This window comes from Martes martes (assembly GCF_963455335.1).
Source record: "Martes martes genome assembly, chromosome: 18".
In the NCBI taxonomy this organism is placed as follows: Eukaryota; Metazoa; Chordata; class Mammalia; order Carnivora; family Mustelidae; genus Martes; species Martes martes.
The window spans coordinates 1915129-1931753 of record NC_137906.1 but is presented as its reverse complement, the minus strand read 5'-3'; the positions used below and the strand labels follow the sequence as shown (position 1 = coordinate 1931753).

The 16625-nt window shown below is 51.8% G+C and overlaps 1 protein-coding gene across 1 annotated transcript in view; it reads left to right on the top strand.

Moving 5' to 3' along the window:
• Nucleotides 1-15797, top strand: part of GALNT17 (polypeptide N-acetylgalactosaminyltransferase 17) — a gene marked incomplete at its 5' end in the record, with an annotated part of 428234 nt that extends 412437 nt beyond the window's left edge. Inside the window, 2 exons of the mRNA XM_080830474.1 lie at nucleotides 13440-13607; nucleotides 14221-15797. Of these exons, the coding sequence (XP_080686600.1) occupies nucleotides 13440-13607; nucleotides 14221-14349 (297 nt within the window). The 3' untranslated portion in view covers nucleotides 14350-15797. The remainder of the gene's footprint in view (nucleotides 1-13439; nucleotides 13608-14220) is intronic.
• Nucleotides 15798-16625: the final 828 nt, after the last annotated feature.

The window sequence follows — 16625 nt, the reverse complement described above, 5'->3', positions numbered from 1 at the left end:
ACCCACAGTGGGATGCAAGCAGTAAAGGAAAATAACGTAACTCGACAGATACCACCACACTGGCGGCGGGGAAGAGGAGCACCAACCTAAGCAACTTTGGGACAGTTTGGACAATTTTGACTGGATTCTACAAAAAAAGAACCATCGCCAATAATGCATTCTAACAAGTTAGCTTGTCTTCCCCATCAGTCTGGATTAACTGCTGCGTGGACATGCCAGGACTGAACAAGCAGGTGTAGGACGCGTGGGTGTTGGGAACCACAGCCCCTGCTGTTGGAGAAGGAGGTTGTGAATAAGCGAGGAGGCGTGGCCAGAATGAGCGGATGCTGAATTGCAATGTGAGGGGTCGGGATGAGTTTATTTTACATGCATATATACAAATACAAGTACATATATAAATGTGTGCATAAATAGAGACGTGGAAATAAATTTGTAGAAAAGGTAGAAAGAAAAACAAATGTGTGCATGGGCTGGTGTGCATACACGGACTTCCTAGCTCTGAAACAGCCCAGGAGCAATAAAACCCAGTGGCGCTGAACACCTCCAGCCCCCAGATTTGCAATGATCCCAGCAAGGGAGCAGGAAAAATAGAGGTTAAGCCTGGAAGACCTTGTGGTGTCAGAATAAAAGGAAGTTCTTTAAAAAAAGACTGTCTTCTCAATAGAACACAGGAGCCACCCTGAAGGAGTTCCCGGTGTCCAAAGCTGGAACTACCTGAGCAACAAAATAAACTGTGAGAATATTGGATTGTCACTCACATAATTTTTTTTTAAATCCATGAGTCTATACCGATATAAATAAATAAGTAAATGGAGAGAGGGGGCCCGCTCTTCCTTCAGTAGAAGTCCACCTAGTAAATGTAGAAGGCCTGTGGGACATGAAAATCACCCCCAGGCGGTCGTGCCCATAATACTTGCTGACGTCCAGAGCTAGCAACGGATGCTAAAATCAGTGATCAAAAAAATGATGTTTTCCTAGTTTCCAGGTTTCTCCCTCAATCAAGGGAAAAAACAGTGACGCATGGCTGAGAAGCCCAAAGGACACTGTCTTAACCAAGTGTTCAAGGTTATCGTCACCAGTAATGAGCCATCACGCACTCCTGATCTGGTGCCCCAGGAAGGGCACAGCGTCACCTCCACCTCTGTGGTTTTTACTAGACCTTTAATCTTAACCATGAGAAAACATCAGACAAACCCAAACTGATGGACGTTCTACAAGATAATTGCCCTGTATTCTTCCAAAGGGTCGAGGTCATTGGAAACAAGGGAAGACGGAGGACCTGTCCCAGACAGGAGGAGATCAAGGAGACGTGACCACAGAACACAGTGTGGGATCCTGGAAGAGAAAACATGCTGGAGAAGCTACAAGATTTCTGTGGGGTCTCCAGATTAGTTAATAGGATTGGACCAATGTTAACTCCCTGGATTCAGTAATTATGGTACAATTATGTCATAGATTAACTCTAGGATAAGCTGAATTCCAGGCCTACGGGAACTCACTGTTTTATATTTGCAGCTTTTTTGTAAGTCTGAAATGGCTCTGACATTACAAATTTTTTTTCAATGTTTTAAGAGGGCTGGTCGGCTGGAGTTGTTGGTGGAGAGGTCAAGGGAAGAGACGAGGACGGTGAAGTGATACTCCAGTCCCTGCCTAAACCCCATAGACAGCGCCGCCATTGCTGAGATTGGAGGTGAAGGTTTGGGGAGAGGATGCTTTGAGTTCTGTTTGGGGCACTGTGAGTTCGGGCTGAGGAACGGGCCTTGGGAGTCCCCTCAGTGATGTCCTCCAGGCAGCTGAACTTTCCAACCAGATGCTGAGGACAGAGCGGCAGAGGCAGATGAGGCTTTGGGCTGCGCCAAGGGAGAGAACAGTGACCCCAGGACAGACCCTAGTGTGGCTCCGCCCTTCATGCTGCCCAGGGGTCCAGCGGGCTAGACCACGCTACGTGTTCGATACGGTTACAGACGTGGGTGAGAGGACTCTCCGTGGAGGTGGAGAGGAAGCCGGATGGGAGCGGATGCAGGGGGAGAAGGGAGGTGAGGAGGTGCCGACGTGGTGGAGAGAACTCTCGGGAAGGCTGACTTTGAGGGAAGGCGAGACCAGGTGGAAAGGCAGAGAAGGGTGAGCTGGAGGCACCCTTGGAGCAGAGTGAAAGGGAGTGAGACTCAACAGAGAGGAGTTACTTACATTTCTAAGATGTTAGAGGAAAATCTAAAGAAGGCTTGAGGGTTCATGCTCAGAAAATAGACTTTCTGCCATCTCCCTTCGAGCATGGCTGCAGCAACACTGAATTTCCCCAGGTCAAATTATGGTAAACAGAAGCAGAAATTTAGACTTCATTTTTTCAGAGAGAAATCTGTGCATTCGCCCCAAACAGAAATCGACTGACCTGCCAGCCTGGGTTTCCCCTCCGAAGAACCCCCATTTCTAGCTCACCGGCCAGAGCTTGCAATGCTGAAGGCCCTAAGTTCTAGTGAACGGTGTTCTTCAGGGAATCTCGGGGAAGGGCTCTCTCCCACTGGGGGGCTGGAGCCCGTGGGGGGCCACTGACGAGCGTTTGATGTTGAACGAAAAGTGCACAAAGGGGGTCCTAGCTGCTGGCAGGGAAAGCACTAGATGCTTTGACTGGACCCATGTGGTGGCTGTGGGGTGAGTTCAGGCTGGACACAGCCTGGCACGAGCTTCAGGGTACGCCTGTGGGCTCAGATGGGAGGGTGGAGATGGGCAGCTTGACAGGAACCAGTCTCGCTGGAGAGGTGCACAAAACGAGGGAGACGCCACTGCGCCAGGAGTCTGGGCTTCTGGAATCAAGAGAAGAAACGTTAGTCTCTCCAGCGGGAAGATAAAAAGAGGAAGTGCCCTGACTTCTGTAGGGTCGTTATCACTGGATCAGTTACATCGCACGAACGAACAGACCCAGAGCAAGGCTTGGAGTGGATCTGATGCTCTTCAGTGATGTCAGAAACCCAGACTGACTCTCCGAGGTCGGTGTCATTTCAGAAGAGCTTCCCGGCTACGCTCGCACACGAACACCAACAGCGCGCTCACCTCTAGCTCCCCTGCCGAGGCTCTGAGTTCCTGAGCGGTTGAGGTTCATCGAGGCTGGCTTCCAGCCGACGGTGGGCCTGGCATTCGTCCGGGGACATGTCAGGAGCAGAAAACAGGCAGAGCTCGTCTCCCCTCCGCTGCAGAAGCGTGAAGGAAGGTCGCGCGTCCAAGATGGCCAAGATGGGAGGCCGTGAGAGCTCAGGACCCTCGGGGCATCAGTGGGACACAGGAGTGGCTTTAGAGATGCAAAGCGGAGTCCCAGGAGCCCCACCCAAGGTCCGGTTCCCCCAGGCATCTGGCCCACTCGAGGCACGTAAGAGTCAGACCGAACCAGAGAAGTGGAGCGGAGGGTGGGGAAGGAAAGGGCGGGAGCACAGCAGGGGCCAGAGCCAGGCTCCCCTGGATCAGGAGTCCAGCTCAGGGTCCCAGCCCAAGAGAACCCCATGGGCCAGGCAGCCACCGGTAGGGACTCAGCCGCCCAGCGGTGTTGCTGAAGCACTTGAGGCAACCCTTGGACCCAGGGCTCTGGCAGAGAACAGGGAGCCCGGACTGGCTGGGTGCAGGGAAGGAGATGGGGCCGGGAAATGCTGGCCACGCGAGGGCACGGGGGAGCCCCGTCGGGAGGAAAAGAAGTCTGCTGAATTAGAAGCACCGGCCGAGTTCTCAGCTTGAGCATGAGGTCGGGGAAGAGAGGAATAACGAACACGCGGGCCTTCCTCTGTGCCGAGACCCTTCTCACTCACTCACCGAGTCCCGTAACCGCCCTGGGAAGTAAATCGTAAAATTATCCCCCGTTTGAAAAATGAAGACTCAGGGTCCCATAGGGCTTAAGCAACTGGCCCAGGGCCATGAAACTATTAAGTGGCAGAGCTTGGATTTCTTAAACAGGCTCCAGAGTGCAAGTCTTTACCCGTACGATAGACTGCCCCGTTGATGACACAGCACCAAGCCAGGAACACTGTTTCAATGGGCAAGAATGAGAAGGTGAGACAGATTTAATTAAGATCTTGCTAAAAAGGGAGCCAAGCGTTTGCCAGCATTTCCCCGCTGTACCCAATACAGTCCTACCTTCCCGTTTCACACGTGGAGACGAGAAGGAAAGAAATCTCTTCATTGAGAAATAGAATCTTTGCTTCTCTAACCAGTTAGCAGTCAGGGTGAGCTGTGGGAGCAGGCTTAGGAATTTGCTCCGGATCCTGGGAACTGGAGTGGGCTATCCTGCTCGCCACCCCCTCTCCCACCGGACTCCTCTGGCCCTCATCCTGGTGTCGCCCCCACTCCTACGGCCACTCTCCAAGAGCTCCCAGCTCTCTCCAGAGAGTTCTGTGGTCCAGACCCTGCCACCCGCCCCCACCTCCACTGGCAGTGCCCTGAGTGCATCCACTTTTCGACAGTTTGTGCAGGTAAATCAACCCAAGGTTTTGTGGCGTAAATATGTGTCCCCATTAATTCTCAGTAGCACTGCATTTTCTGGAAATATAATGTTCTTATCCAGCATGATGAGTCATAATGGTGGAAGGGAGGAGACTGAGGAGGGAGGCCCTAGGAACTGGCTAGTCCCCTAGGAACTGGCTCTCTGCAAAAAAACATATCTGATTCCATAGCCTGCCTTCTAAGCTTCCAGATATATTTAAAAATCAAATTTACTGAAGTACAAGGTCAGTACAGAACACAGCGTCTGCTCAAGGGTACAATATGATGAATTTTGACAGGGTACGTACTTGTAGATCTCCCTCCCCAATCAAAACACACATTTCCATTTCCCCCAAAGATTTCTCCTGCCCCAGGCAGCCCCTTTCTCCACCCCCAGCTCCGTCGCAGCCACCATGTGTCCACTTGGAGATGCAGTTGGAGACATTTCCTGTATCGCTTGGGATCAAGCATGCTCTGAGAAAGTCTATTTGTTTTTAAGAATATACATATGCATGTGTAATCACCAAAAATCACTCCTTCAGCCAAGCAGCAAACAAATAAATTCACCCCAAAGCAGGCTCCAATCAATGCAACCTCATCTCTCCGTGTCCTGAGTAAAAGCAGGGTAAAATGCATTTTTTCATTTAGCAATGGTTTTCTACACTCACTAAGCCTGATTCCAAAGAGTTGAGAAAGACCCTTAATATGAAAGCAATTGCAAGCCATGTTTTTATTGACAATTCGATGGGTTTTGCTGTGTCCCAGAGTCATTCCACAATCATTTGGCTGTTTTTTGTTTATTTGGCTATAACCTGCATAGTTTAGTTTTCCCTCAAGGCTGTTAAATGTGGGTTAATAGTTGTGTGTGCCTCTTAGATCATCTCAAATAGAAAATTCTTCTTTTCTGCTAAATGAGAATTAATCGTATTTGAGCTCAGAGCTTTTTTTTTTTTTTTTTCCCTAATGCATTAGGGTTGTGGATAATGACATTCATTTCTCCTCTTGGGCCCAGCAGCCAAACCTAGAATAATCCCATTTCATTCAAAAGGCATTTATAGAGTATTTGCTTTTTGCAAGATACTTTCTCACTCCCTACGCTATATAAAAATATCCTGAAACAGCAGCAATGACAACAACAACAAAACCTTCCACAAGGAGAGTCACAGAATACATAAGTGTGTACGTTGAAAGAGACCACCTCTGGGTGGGGGCTTTGTGTAACCGCGGGAGACAGGGTAAGAGTCGGTGGAGATATATTCTACACAGTCTTCCTGCTGGCTGTTTTCGAGAGACCTCAAGCCATCTGTCAGAAACCAGGAGTGTAAGCTGGAGACCTAGAGTCGAAGATCATGACCAAAAAAAAAAAAAAAAAAAAAGTTTATTCTTAAATCAGTAGGTATTAGAGCAACTGAAGGTTGAAGCAGGGAATGATGTGATTTGAACCTGCAGGATTAGGAAGGCAAGATGGAAAGTAGGAAGGCCTGGAGGTGAGGACAAGTTACAAATCTCCTGCAGCAGCTCACCTGGGAGATTGGGAGGAAATATGTGTGAGAGGCATAGGGAAGCCGGGACTGGAAGACTTGCAACTTTATGGGTGGGGGAGAGGGAAGGGGGAAGGTGACCCAAGTTTGCAAACCTTGAGCCCCGGAAGAGATCAGGAGTATGGGTGTATAACAAGGAACTGGTATTCAATTAGCTGTAACTGGAAAGGTGAGGGTCGACAAGTTTCAAGCAGTTTTCAGCTCAGAGGAGGGAGCTTCTGACAGTAGAGCAGATTAGATACTTTGAAGGGTCTTCTGCCTGCGGCATAACTAGATTCTAGGTCAACTACAACCAGTACCATTTTAAACCCCTGCTAGATGCACAAGAAGAAGCTGTATCTGTTAGCTTTTGCTGCATAACAAATCACTCCCGAGACATTTTCAGATAAACAGAATATGACAGATAATCACCAAGGGAACTTCCAAAGAATGTACTTCAAGAAGAAGCAAAATAACCTCAGAAGACTATCTTGAGGAAAGAATGAATTATAAACAAAGAAATTTATAAATGTATAAGTAAATCCAAAGAAATGTTTCTTACCTAATAAGAATAATGTCTAGTTTGGGGCAGGGAAATATAACCAAAGGCTGAACAGTAAAAAGGAGGTGACTGCGTTTAGTGTCCTAATGTCCTTGAATTTTATTGACTGAGGCAGACATTAGGATACTGAATAATCTGTTAAGTTGTTAATTGTTAAATTTCAAGAGTAGCCAGTAAAATAATAGAAATGAAGTAGAATTTCCAAATCTGTAGAGGAGAACTATGAAACATTCCAAAAAACAAAAACAAAAAACAAAAAAACAAATCAAACTGAACCAATCCAAACTAAGGCCAATAAAGGAGAAAAAGGAACCCGAGAAGGCTGGGCACACAGACAGTACCAAGAAGGAAAATAGAAATAAGTCCGTTTAGATCATTAAGTGCAATAAAAACAAATGGATCAAACATCGTGGCTAAAAAAACACAGATTGTCACTCTAAATTTTTTTAAATCCAGTGGAAATGAAACCTGAATGTAATTTGCTAATGGGTTGGGAATGTGGCAGGTCAGAGGAAGAGGCAAGTAAAGGATGAAGCCAAAGTGCCTGGCCTGAGCAGCTGGAAGGATGGTGTTGTAATGACCAAGATAGAACCAAAGTTGGATGAGTGTGGAGGGGAGGACTGGGTACCCAGGGCAGGAGGAATTCAGTTTTGATCTGTAACTCTGAAATGCTTATTAGACCTCCAAGTGGTATATTCAGTGGTGAGTTGGATATACAAATCCGGAATTGAGGAGAGGTTTGGTTTGGAGATAGAAACTTGGCACAGTTAGCCAAGTTAGCATAGAGATGTTACTGAAAGCCCCTAGAATGGCAAGCTTTCCAGGAGAGTGGGTACAGAGAGAAGAGATGGTTTCACCAGCACCCTGAAAAGCATCTGGCCCAAAATTGGTGGCTCATATAAAGACTAAGAAAATACTATTGAAGTTGATATAATTAATGGATCCTGTTGACCTTGCGGAGAGCAGTGTCAGTGAAAGTGGTGGTAGGAGACAGTGGAAAACCAAAGATGAAACAAGGAGGTAATGAGAGCTGTGGCTGGAGATTTCTGGGCACAGAGATGTGGTTATGTTTGTAGCTTGGAAGAAATGAAGAAGGGAGAAATGATGACTTACGGTACCTATGGAGTGAGGAGAAGCCAGTGTTGAAGGAAGTGAAAGATGAAGGGAGACAGATTTTGAGGGGTCAGGAAGGTAACTTCTCAACAACGTGGGAGGCAAGATTCCCCAGGGCAGTGAGGGTCCGGGACACCAAGCTAGGGATTAGGATGAAGGGTGCATTTTAAAAATCTAGACCCTGCTGTGGGTGGGAAGGGTGTTGGTTGGCAGAGTCGCAGGAAGCAAGTGAAAAGATGAGAGACTTGGGATGAGGCCCGGGCACCGCTGGGATATGGGTCCGCAGTGGGTACGGGCCACTGGCACCTGGCCCTGACCCTGGGGAAGCAGGAACCAAGGGAACTTGCAGCCCCTCCTGGTCTGAGTGACCATGAGGTACGAAGGTGGCAGCTCATGGTTCACAGAAATGTCTTAAAGATACTGCTTGTGTTACCAGTGGACGTTCTGAAAAAGAAACTAAGAAAACAATACCATTTACAGTAGAATCCAAAAAGAGAAAACACTTGAGAATAAACCTAACTGAAGAAAAATACACTGAAAGCTACAAAACATTGTTGAAACAAATGAAAGACCTAAATAAAAAAATACATCCGATGTTCCTTGATCAGAAGACTTACTGCTGTTGTGGAAGTCCTGCCTGAGTTGATCTGCAGATGCAGTGCAGTACCTGTCAAAATTCCAACTGCCTTTTTTTGCAGAAATGGAAAAGATAATCCTGAAATTCATATGAAAATGCAGGGGACCAGGGGCGCCTGGGTGGCTCAGTGGGTTAAAGCCTCTGCCTTCAGCTCAGGTCATGATCCCGGGGTCCTGGGATCGAGCTCCACATCGGGCTCTCTGCTCAGCAGGGAGCCTGCTTCCTCCTCTCTCTCTGTCTGCCTCTACTTGTGATCTCTGTCAAATAAGTAAATAATAATAAAAAAAAAATGCAGGGGACCAGAGTAGCCAGAATGACATTGAAAAAGAACAGAGTTAGAAGACTCGCACTTCCAGTTCTTAGACCTACTACAAAGCTGTACTAATCAAGACATTGTAGTGCTCTCAGAGGGATAGGTACATGGGTCAGTGGAATAGAACTCAGATTTCAGAAGTAAATCCCACATTTATAGTCAATTAATTTTTTTATAAGCAATTAATTTTTAACAAGGGCGAGAAGACAATTCGATAGGGAAAAAGTCTTTTCAACAAACAGTCTTGGGACAACAAATAACCACATGAAAAAGAAAGAACTTGTATGTACACCGTACATCACATATGAAAATTAACTCAAAGTGGATCAAAGATCCAAATGTAAGAGCTCAAACTCTAAAATTCTTAGAAGACATAGGGGTCAATCTTTATGACCTTGGATTTGGCAGTGGTTTCTTAGATAATGACATCAAAAGCATAAGTAATCAAAGAAAAAAATCAATAAGTTGAACTTCATCAAAATTAAAAACTTCTGTACTTCAAAGCATACTCTCAAGAAATGAAAAAAAAAAAAAGTGAAAGAACAGCCCACAGAATGGGAGAAAATATCTCCACTCAAAATACACCAGAAAAAGGTCTCGCATCCAGAATACGTAAAGAACTCTTACAACTCCGCAGTAAAAAGACAGTTTGCCCAAATGAAGGATGAGCAAAAGACCTGAACGGACATTTCTCCAAAGATCCACAAGTGGCCAACACGTACAGAGATGCTCAACACCAGTAGTTGTTAAGGAAACGCAAACCAAAACCACAGTGAGATACCACTTCACACCCAGTCACTGGCTAGCACGTTCCTAAAAAGAAAGAAAGACAGAAGAGAAAACCACAAGAACAAGAGTTTGCGGGGCTGTGGCTGAGTTGGAACGCTGGCCCGTGGCGGGGGCACCCGCGGACGGTGCAGCCGTTTGGAGAGTTTGGCAGCTCCTCCGAAAGTTACGCACACATTCACCACGTGACCCAGCGAGCAGCAGTCCTGCTTCTCCGTACAGCGCTAAGAGAACTGAAGGCGCAGGCCCCACAGCAACTTACGCGTGAGTGATCATAGCGGCACAATTCGTAACAGCCCCAAAGTGGAAAAAACCCAAATAGCCATCACGTAGCGGATTCCCAGAACGGTCTAGAGGAAGTGAGGCACTCCCACAGCCCCTGGGAGAGAGACACCGAAGCATGGGGATCACTGACACCGAGGGCTTGAGGGACGGTGCGGGGTAGGGGAGGGAAGAGTTAGAGAAGACACCATGGGACGGAGAGAGCTGCGCGGCGTCTAGGAAAGCTGAAGCTCGAACCTTCTAGAAGAAGGCCAGTGCGGAGTCAGCCGGAGCAAAGCCTTGACGGCAGGAAAGCCTGTTGCACGTTCAGAGGCCAGGGAGCAGAGGCCCTCAAAGGAAGGGATACCGGGGATGGGGAGCTGGGAGGGGGACCAGACAGCGGTCCGAAGACACCGCGGAGACTCGCGATCCGGGACTGGCACAAGAACGGGGACGGGGTTGGCACGAGACCCGAGCACGCACCACCCTCCTGCCTGGTGGGGGAGAGGCCCTGTGACATCTGTTGGTGTAACCTGAGCCCCACCATCCTTTCAGACCACAGCGCCCTTCCCCTGACCTTGCCCCCTTGGCCAGGCCAGCAGGACCTGTGCATGTGTTTTTGGCCTGAGAAAGCGCCTTCCCCCAGAACGGAAGGCCTGTAGGGCCTCCCCACCCTCCCGCTTCCCCAGACACGTGCACAGCTTGGCTTTGCTGGTCCTCGTGGCTGGGGTCTCATCCTTCACTCACAGACCTCAGAAAGGAGGGCCCCTAACTCCCAGTGGCATTTAGCGTCGCTCTTTAAACATCTGGGTCACAGATACGCTCAGTTAATTAATGTTCTTAGCGCTGTTCATTTGCCTGCTGGATAATAGATTGATTCATGATTTCAATAAGCAGCTGTGTCTGTCTTTCCCCTAAACATAAAGGCAGCTCGCTGTCGTTCAGCACTTTGCATTTGGTGAATCTGAGTATTTTCAGAGAGACATTGTTCGGGGGGGTGAGGAGGGCTTCAGATTGTCTTATCATGTCGCCTCTGACAATCCCTCTGATTTGGAACTAATTTGGGTTTAAAGCGCATGTTAACCGCATCTCTCTCAAGGGCACTTAAATTCCCCGTCCCTTGTTTCAGCAGGGAGCAGGTGCGCGCCCCTTCGGGGATCAAAGCGGAGGATTTCTGAGTGGTTTTCATCGGCAGTGAGAACCTCTGCAGAAACCTCGGGCCCTGGAGAAGAGGCACTGCCGGACCGGAGCTTCCTTCTGGCTCCGTTCCCGGCCGGAAATGCCCAGGCTCTCGGGAGAAGCCCGGGATCGTGTAGGAAGAGGCCCGTCGGCTGGTCCGCTGCGGGGCCATGGTCCCACGGGTCCCAAGGAGGGAGGCCAGGACCCAGCCAGGGGACCAGATGTCCTCAAACCTCAGTTTCTTCATCTTTAAAACAGGAGAGTAATGGAAACTTATCTCAGAGAGTTGTAAAAATTACATTCTTCATTCTCTTTATGATGCTTAGAAATAATGCAGAGTATGTCTTTAATACATGCAAGCTGGTGGGGCGCCTGGGTGGCTCCGTGGGTCAAGCCTCTGCCTTTGGCTCAGGTCATGATCTCAGGGTCCTGGGATCAAGCCCCGCATCAGGCTCTCTGCTCAGTACGGAGCCTGCTTCCCCCTCTCTCTCTCTGCCTGCCTCTCTGCCTGCTTGTGATCTCTCTCTCTCTCTCTGGCAAATAAATAATAGCTTTTTAAAAATTACATGCAAGCTGGTAATTTTATTTTTTAATTTATTCAGCACCAGCTGTATGTTAATAATCTTCTTACCCCGCTACCTCGCAGCATGTAAGAGCACAAATAAGAGATGTACCTTCCTTTCTCCTTGCCTTCACCAGCCTGCACTGGAGTTATCAGTGGGAACACAGCCCCGTCCTCGTGTTCTCAGAAACTGGTTCCCAGGCAGGTCGCACAGAGAACTCTTCAAAACGTGCTTGTGGAGCTTAAATAAACAGACATCGCCGCGTCTTTTAAACAATGTCGCTCCCCACATTTATAACGTGCTCGTCCGCAAACATGTTTTGAGCACTTGGTCTGTGATTTTCTCCGAGCAAGGAATGAAATTAATTAGACACAGCCCCTGCCCCTAAAAGAGTGTGAAAGACGGATGAATATACTTGCTCCAAGGCTGGAATACAGAATTTTAGACAACACAGACAGGCAGGAGAGAGGCCACTGGAGTAGCGCGGGTCCCACTGTGGGAAGGGTTGGGAGGCAGCACCATCTCCGTATCAGTTAGTTCTTGCTGCGTGACAACTAGCCCCCCAAAACCTACTGGCATAAAGCAATGTGCATTCACTGTGCATTGTCCAGATGTGCTAGATGGTTCTGTGATCCGGACGGGGCTCGGCTGATTTCAGCTGACTCGTCCCTGCACCTCCTGGCAGCTGGCCAGTCCGCTGAGGGCTGCCTCGTCTCGGACGACCTCGTCCACTTTTCTGACATGGCTCTTGGTTGGGCCATCCAGAGCTTACTGTCACGGGGCCAGCAGGACACCCAGAGCAAGAGGGTAGAAGCGCGCCAGGCTAAAGGCTAGTCTATCCTCGCTTCTGCTGTATTGTGTTGGTCTAAGTAAGTCACCAGTACTCACGGGATGGAGAAACCAGCTTTACCTCTTGAAGGACATGGCTTCGAAAGTCCTACCGCCCAGGGTGTATGGAAGGAAGAGGGAAGGGTGTGGCTTTTTTGGGGGGGAGCTTTTTTTTTGTTAAAAAAAGATCTTATTTATTTATTTGAGTGGGGTGGGGGTAGCAAGCAGAAGTGGGGGGAGGGGCAGAGGGAGAGGGAGATAGAATTTCAAGCAGGTGCCATGCTAAGCCTGCCATGGGGCTCGAGCCTGCGACCCTGACATCATGACCTGAGCTGAAACCAAGAGTCGGACGCTTGACCGACTGGGCCAGCCCCGTGCCCCGGGTGTGGCTGTTTTTGCGATCTCCCACAATCCCCCAGCATCGGTTGGGTGCGTGGAGCAGAATCAAGCACCCGCGTTGTGTGGCGCACGTAGGACCCCTCCGCTTTTCCGTCATTCTAAACGATGTCGCCGCAAATATCCTACGTCCGTTAGCTTGTGTTTCCGTCTTGGGTTTTTGCCTTGGGACAGATTTCTAAAAGTGAATTTTTTGGGTCAAAAGAGAAAAAAAATTTAAAGCACACAAAGTATCTATTTTGAAATCCCCTTTTGGAAAGACTGTCATAATTTACCCCACTGCCGCCCATTTTATGCCAACCTTGACAAAATGAGAATTTTTTTTCCCAATGTGGTATCACCTTGCCATTTTGGTTTATTTGTTTTAACGCCTGTTAGGTGCAATGCCTTTTAATATGTCTGTTTCTTTTTCAGCGACCTGCCTGTTTGGGAGTTTACGGCAGGGTGGGATTGATTAATTAATCCCAATTTACAAACGAGGTGGAAATGCAGACTCAGAGAGGTTAAGTGACTTACTCAGGGTGGCTCCCGCGGGGAGCAGAGCTGAGCTTTAGAAATCCGAAGTCCTGCTCTTTTATTTATTCCTGCTCCCTCATGTTGATGGACAGAAGCCCACAGTCCAGAAACACTGACAGAGAACATGCTTAGAAAGAACCCGCCTGGGCCCGGGGATGCGGCACCCAGACTTAGCAAGCCAGGAGGCCCCCTGAGCAGGGCTCCCCGTGAACTGGGTGCGTGGCAGCCAGGACCGCGGCCGAGGCGGGTGAGACCTGCGGACCTGAGTCACCGCCCCCTGCCCTCTCCTCCGCTCTCTCCCCAGCTTGCCCGCTACACCAAGGAGGGCTTCCTGCACTTGGGTGCCCTGGGGACCACCACGCTCCTCCCCGACACCCGCTGCCTGGTGGACAACTCCAAGAGTCGGCTGCCCCAGCTCCTCGACTGCGACAAAGTCAAGAGCAGCCTGTACAAGCGCTGGAACTTCGTCCAGGTGAGCGCCCCAGGGGAAGGCCGGCACCCCAGAGCACCCAGGGGCTGCTGCGGGCCACAGGGGGAGCGACTTCCCCAAGGTCTCCAGCCCGAGGCCAGCCTCATGAACCCAGGGCATGTCCGGGAGGGTCAGCGGAGGAGGGGTATTGCGTGTGGGACGCCCTGCAGCAGCACCAGGCAGGCTGGGAGCCGACAGATCTCGGGGAGGGCAGTGTGCGGTGAGTTTTCCGAAATCCGCTAGTCAGTGGGATGGGGAAAGTCAGAGCTCAGGTCTCCCTGGAAATCCCACTCTCGGACACCAGCCCCCATGGGGGCTTGGCCCCTGGTTCAGCCACTCAGACTTGGTGAAGCTGACACCTTTTCTGACTTTAGGGTTTCTGGAGGAGGCGCCAATGATCCCTTTCCCTGTGCAAAGAGTTTTGGTGGGACGGCTCCCCGTGAGAGGCCCTGCACCGGGCACTACAGTGGTTAAACCTCTTTCTCTTTCTCTCCGTCCACGTCTCTCTCTCTCTCTCTCTCTGTTTTCTGTCTCTCTCTGTTTCTGTCTCTCTGTCTCTGTCTTATTCTCTGTATCTCCATCTCCGTCTGTCTCTGTCTCTCCTCCTTTCACCCAGAATGGAGCCATCATGAATAAGGGCACAGGGCGTTGTCTCGAGGTGGAGAACCGGGGCCTGGCCGGCATCGACCTCATCCTCCGTAGCTGCACGGGACAGAGGTGGACGATTAAGAACTCGATCAAGTAGTGGGGCGTGGCAGGGGCCCCCAGAGCCCGGCCCCCGGGACGGGGTCTGCCCGTCTTCTGGACCGGCCGCGCGGGTGCAGACAGCAGGAAGCCGGCAGGCGCTCGGCGGGCCTCCCGGGGCTTCTCCAGGGCAGCACGGGGGCCCCAGAGGGAGACGCGGTGTCCCCCCTTCGGCACTCCGCTGCCGTGAGGCCCGCGCTCCCTGGAAGAGCCCCCACCGCTCCTCTGGGAACCAGGAGCCGCGTCTTCTGCTGCCCGGACGTGGCCCGCGTACCGTGGCGAGAAACCCCCACGTCCTCCGCGTCCTCTTCCCAGCCGCCCTCTGGACTGGGACTGGCAGGGGCCCCTCCTCCTTCTCATCCCTCTCTTGCAGCAGCTTCTGAACGCCGCCCCCAGCCCTCAGCAGAGCGGGGGCCGGTGCTCAGCCGCCTCCTGTCTTCCCCTCCTCGGAGGGGGCCCCGGGGCCCCAAGACTCCATGTCCCTCGACGTCGCTTCTGCCCAGATGCCCATTTATGAGGCAGCCTCCACTCCAACCTTTCCACCAGGCGGACAGCCCTGGACTTTCCCGGACCCGCCCGAAGATGGCCTGGGAGGAATGAATGGCCCCACGATCACCCAGCAGGGCCCTAGGCTCCTGTGTCCCTGGGCCAGCGGCTCTGCTATGTCTGCAGGGAGCCAGCGACACGGAGAGGCTGAGCACCTAGGGAGGTCGTGGCTGGGAGGGGGCCCCCGGGGCTGGCGCCGGGCCAGGGGCAGCTCTGCCCTCCTGGGGACCAGGGAGCCCTGACTCGCCTGGAGCTTAAGGACTGAAGCCAGCACGGCGAGGGGCGAGGGGCGAGGGGCAGGGGGCGGGCGGCGGGCTCAGGCCCCCAGGGGATGCTCCGTGTGCATCTCATTTCACCCCACGCTCTGCTGGCTGGGGGCGGAGAAGGCAGTCGATTCCTCCCTGAAGAGTAATGATTTTTGCGATTGCCCTCTGGTTAGGGTGCACTTACAAATCAGAGGTAATATATGGACGCGTGTGCATGCCTACGAGCATGTGTGCCTGTGTGGTGCGTGACGGCGTGGGCGCGTGCATGAGTGTGTCTGGGCATGTGCCTGGAGTGTGTGCAGAGCGGGTGTCCGTGCGTGGCCGTGGGCTTGTCGCTTCGTGGCTCGCCTGGGTCAGGACGGGGCTGCTGGAAGCCTGGTGGGGGCGGGGGTTGGCCATGCCTCTCTGGCCAGGAGGACACCCCCCCAGCCTTGCCCCATGTGGAGCCCCAGATGGAAGGCTGTCCCTTTTGCCAGTTCCCCCTCTGTCCCTCATCCTGTCCCCAGAGGCCACGCCCTGCCCAGAACCAAATCCTGTAGTCGCCCAGTTGGGGTTCACCTGTCTCCTTTGGTGGCATCTTCTTGGTGATCGCGCCCTGCCCCGTTCCTCCCTTGTGAAATAAACACATGTGAGCACTTCCCAGAGCAGCCTTGTTTGCTTCTTGGTCCTTCCAGACCCCGGGGCTCGGGGAGAGCTCCTGGAACATGGCGGAGGGCTCCTTTGGTTTGAGGGTTTGGTCTTACTGTAAGCAACAGCCCTCGGAGCAGAGGCAGACACAAAGCCAGCCTCCGTTTGGACTCAACGTCCCCCCAAAGCGGGACGGAATTTAGCATCCGGCATTCACTTACCGACGCCCTGGGGGCGCCCAGCGTGGGGGATTCAGGCTGGTGCCGGAAGCTGAAAAGAGGAGGAGGGTTGTGGCGACCCGTCTGCATCGCCCTGATGGACCTGCTCCTGATGCCGTGCAGCCCCCAGACCCCTCTCAAAACCACGGTGCCTCTGGCGGAAGCACCTGCCCCTGTTCTCATGGGGATGTGGGTCCTGGAAGGTGCCGGAGCTCTGTCAAGGAAATGGGTATGGTCAGGGCTCCCTTTGGCTAGGACGGCCCCTCCTCCCCGTGAGGCCGAGGAGGTCCATCTCGTTGGGGCCACACACACACGCACGCCAGTTTTCTTCGGGGTTCTGTGAGAACCGGGGTCCCTGAGCACGCGAGAGACAGTGCTGCCGCTCGGCAACAAGGAGCTCATCGGACTTTAATGACGGCGTCTCGGGGCCACCGTGAAGTGAAAAGTGCTAAGGCCGGCGGCTTCCCAGCGGGGGCCGGGGGGACCCTGAGGGAACGTCACGGTACCGCGCCGTGCGGTGGAGTCCGGCCCCGACTGCTCCCTTCTCCCCCGCGTGGGTCTCGGAGGGAACCCGGGAAGAAGGCCGCGGCCTGTAGCGCCGGAGGCTGAGGTTTCGACCG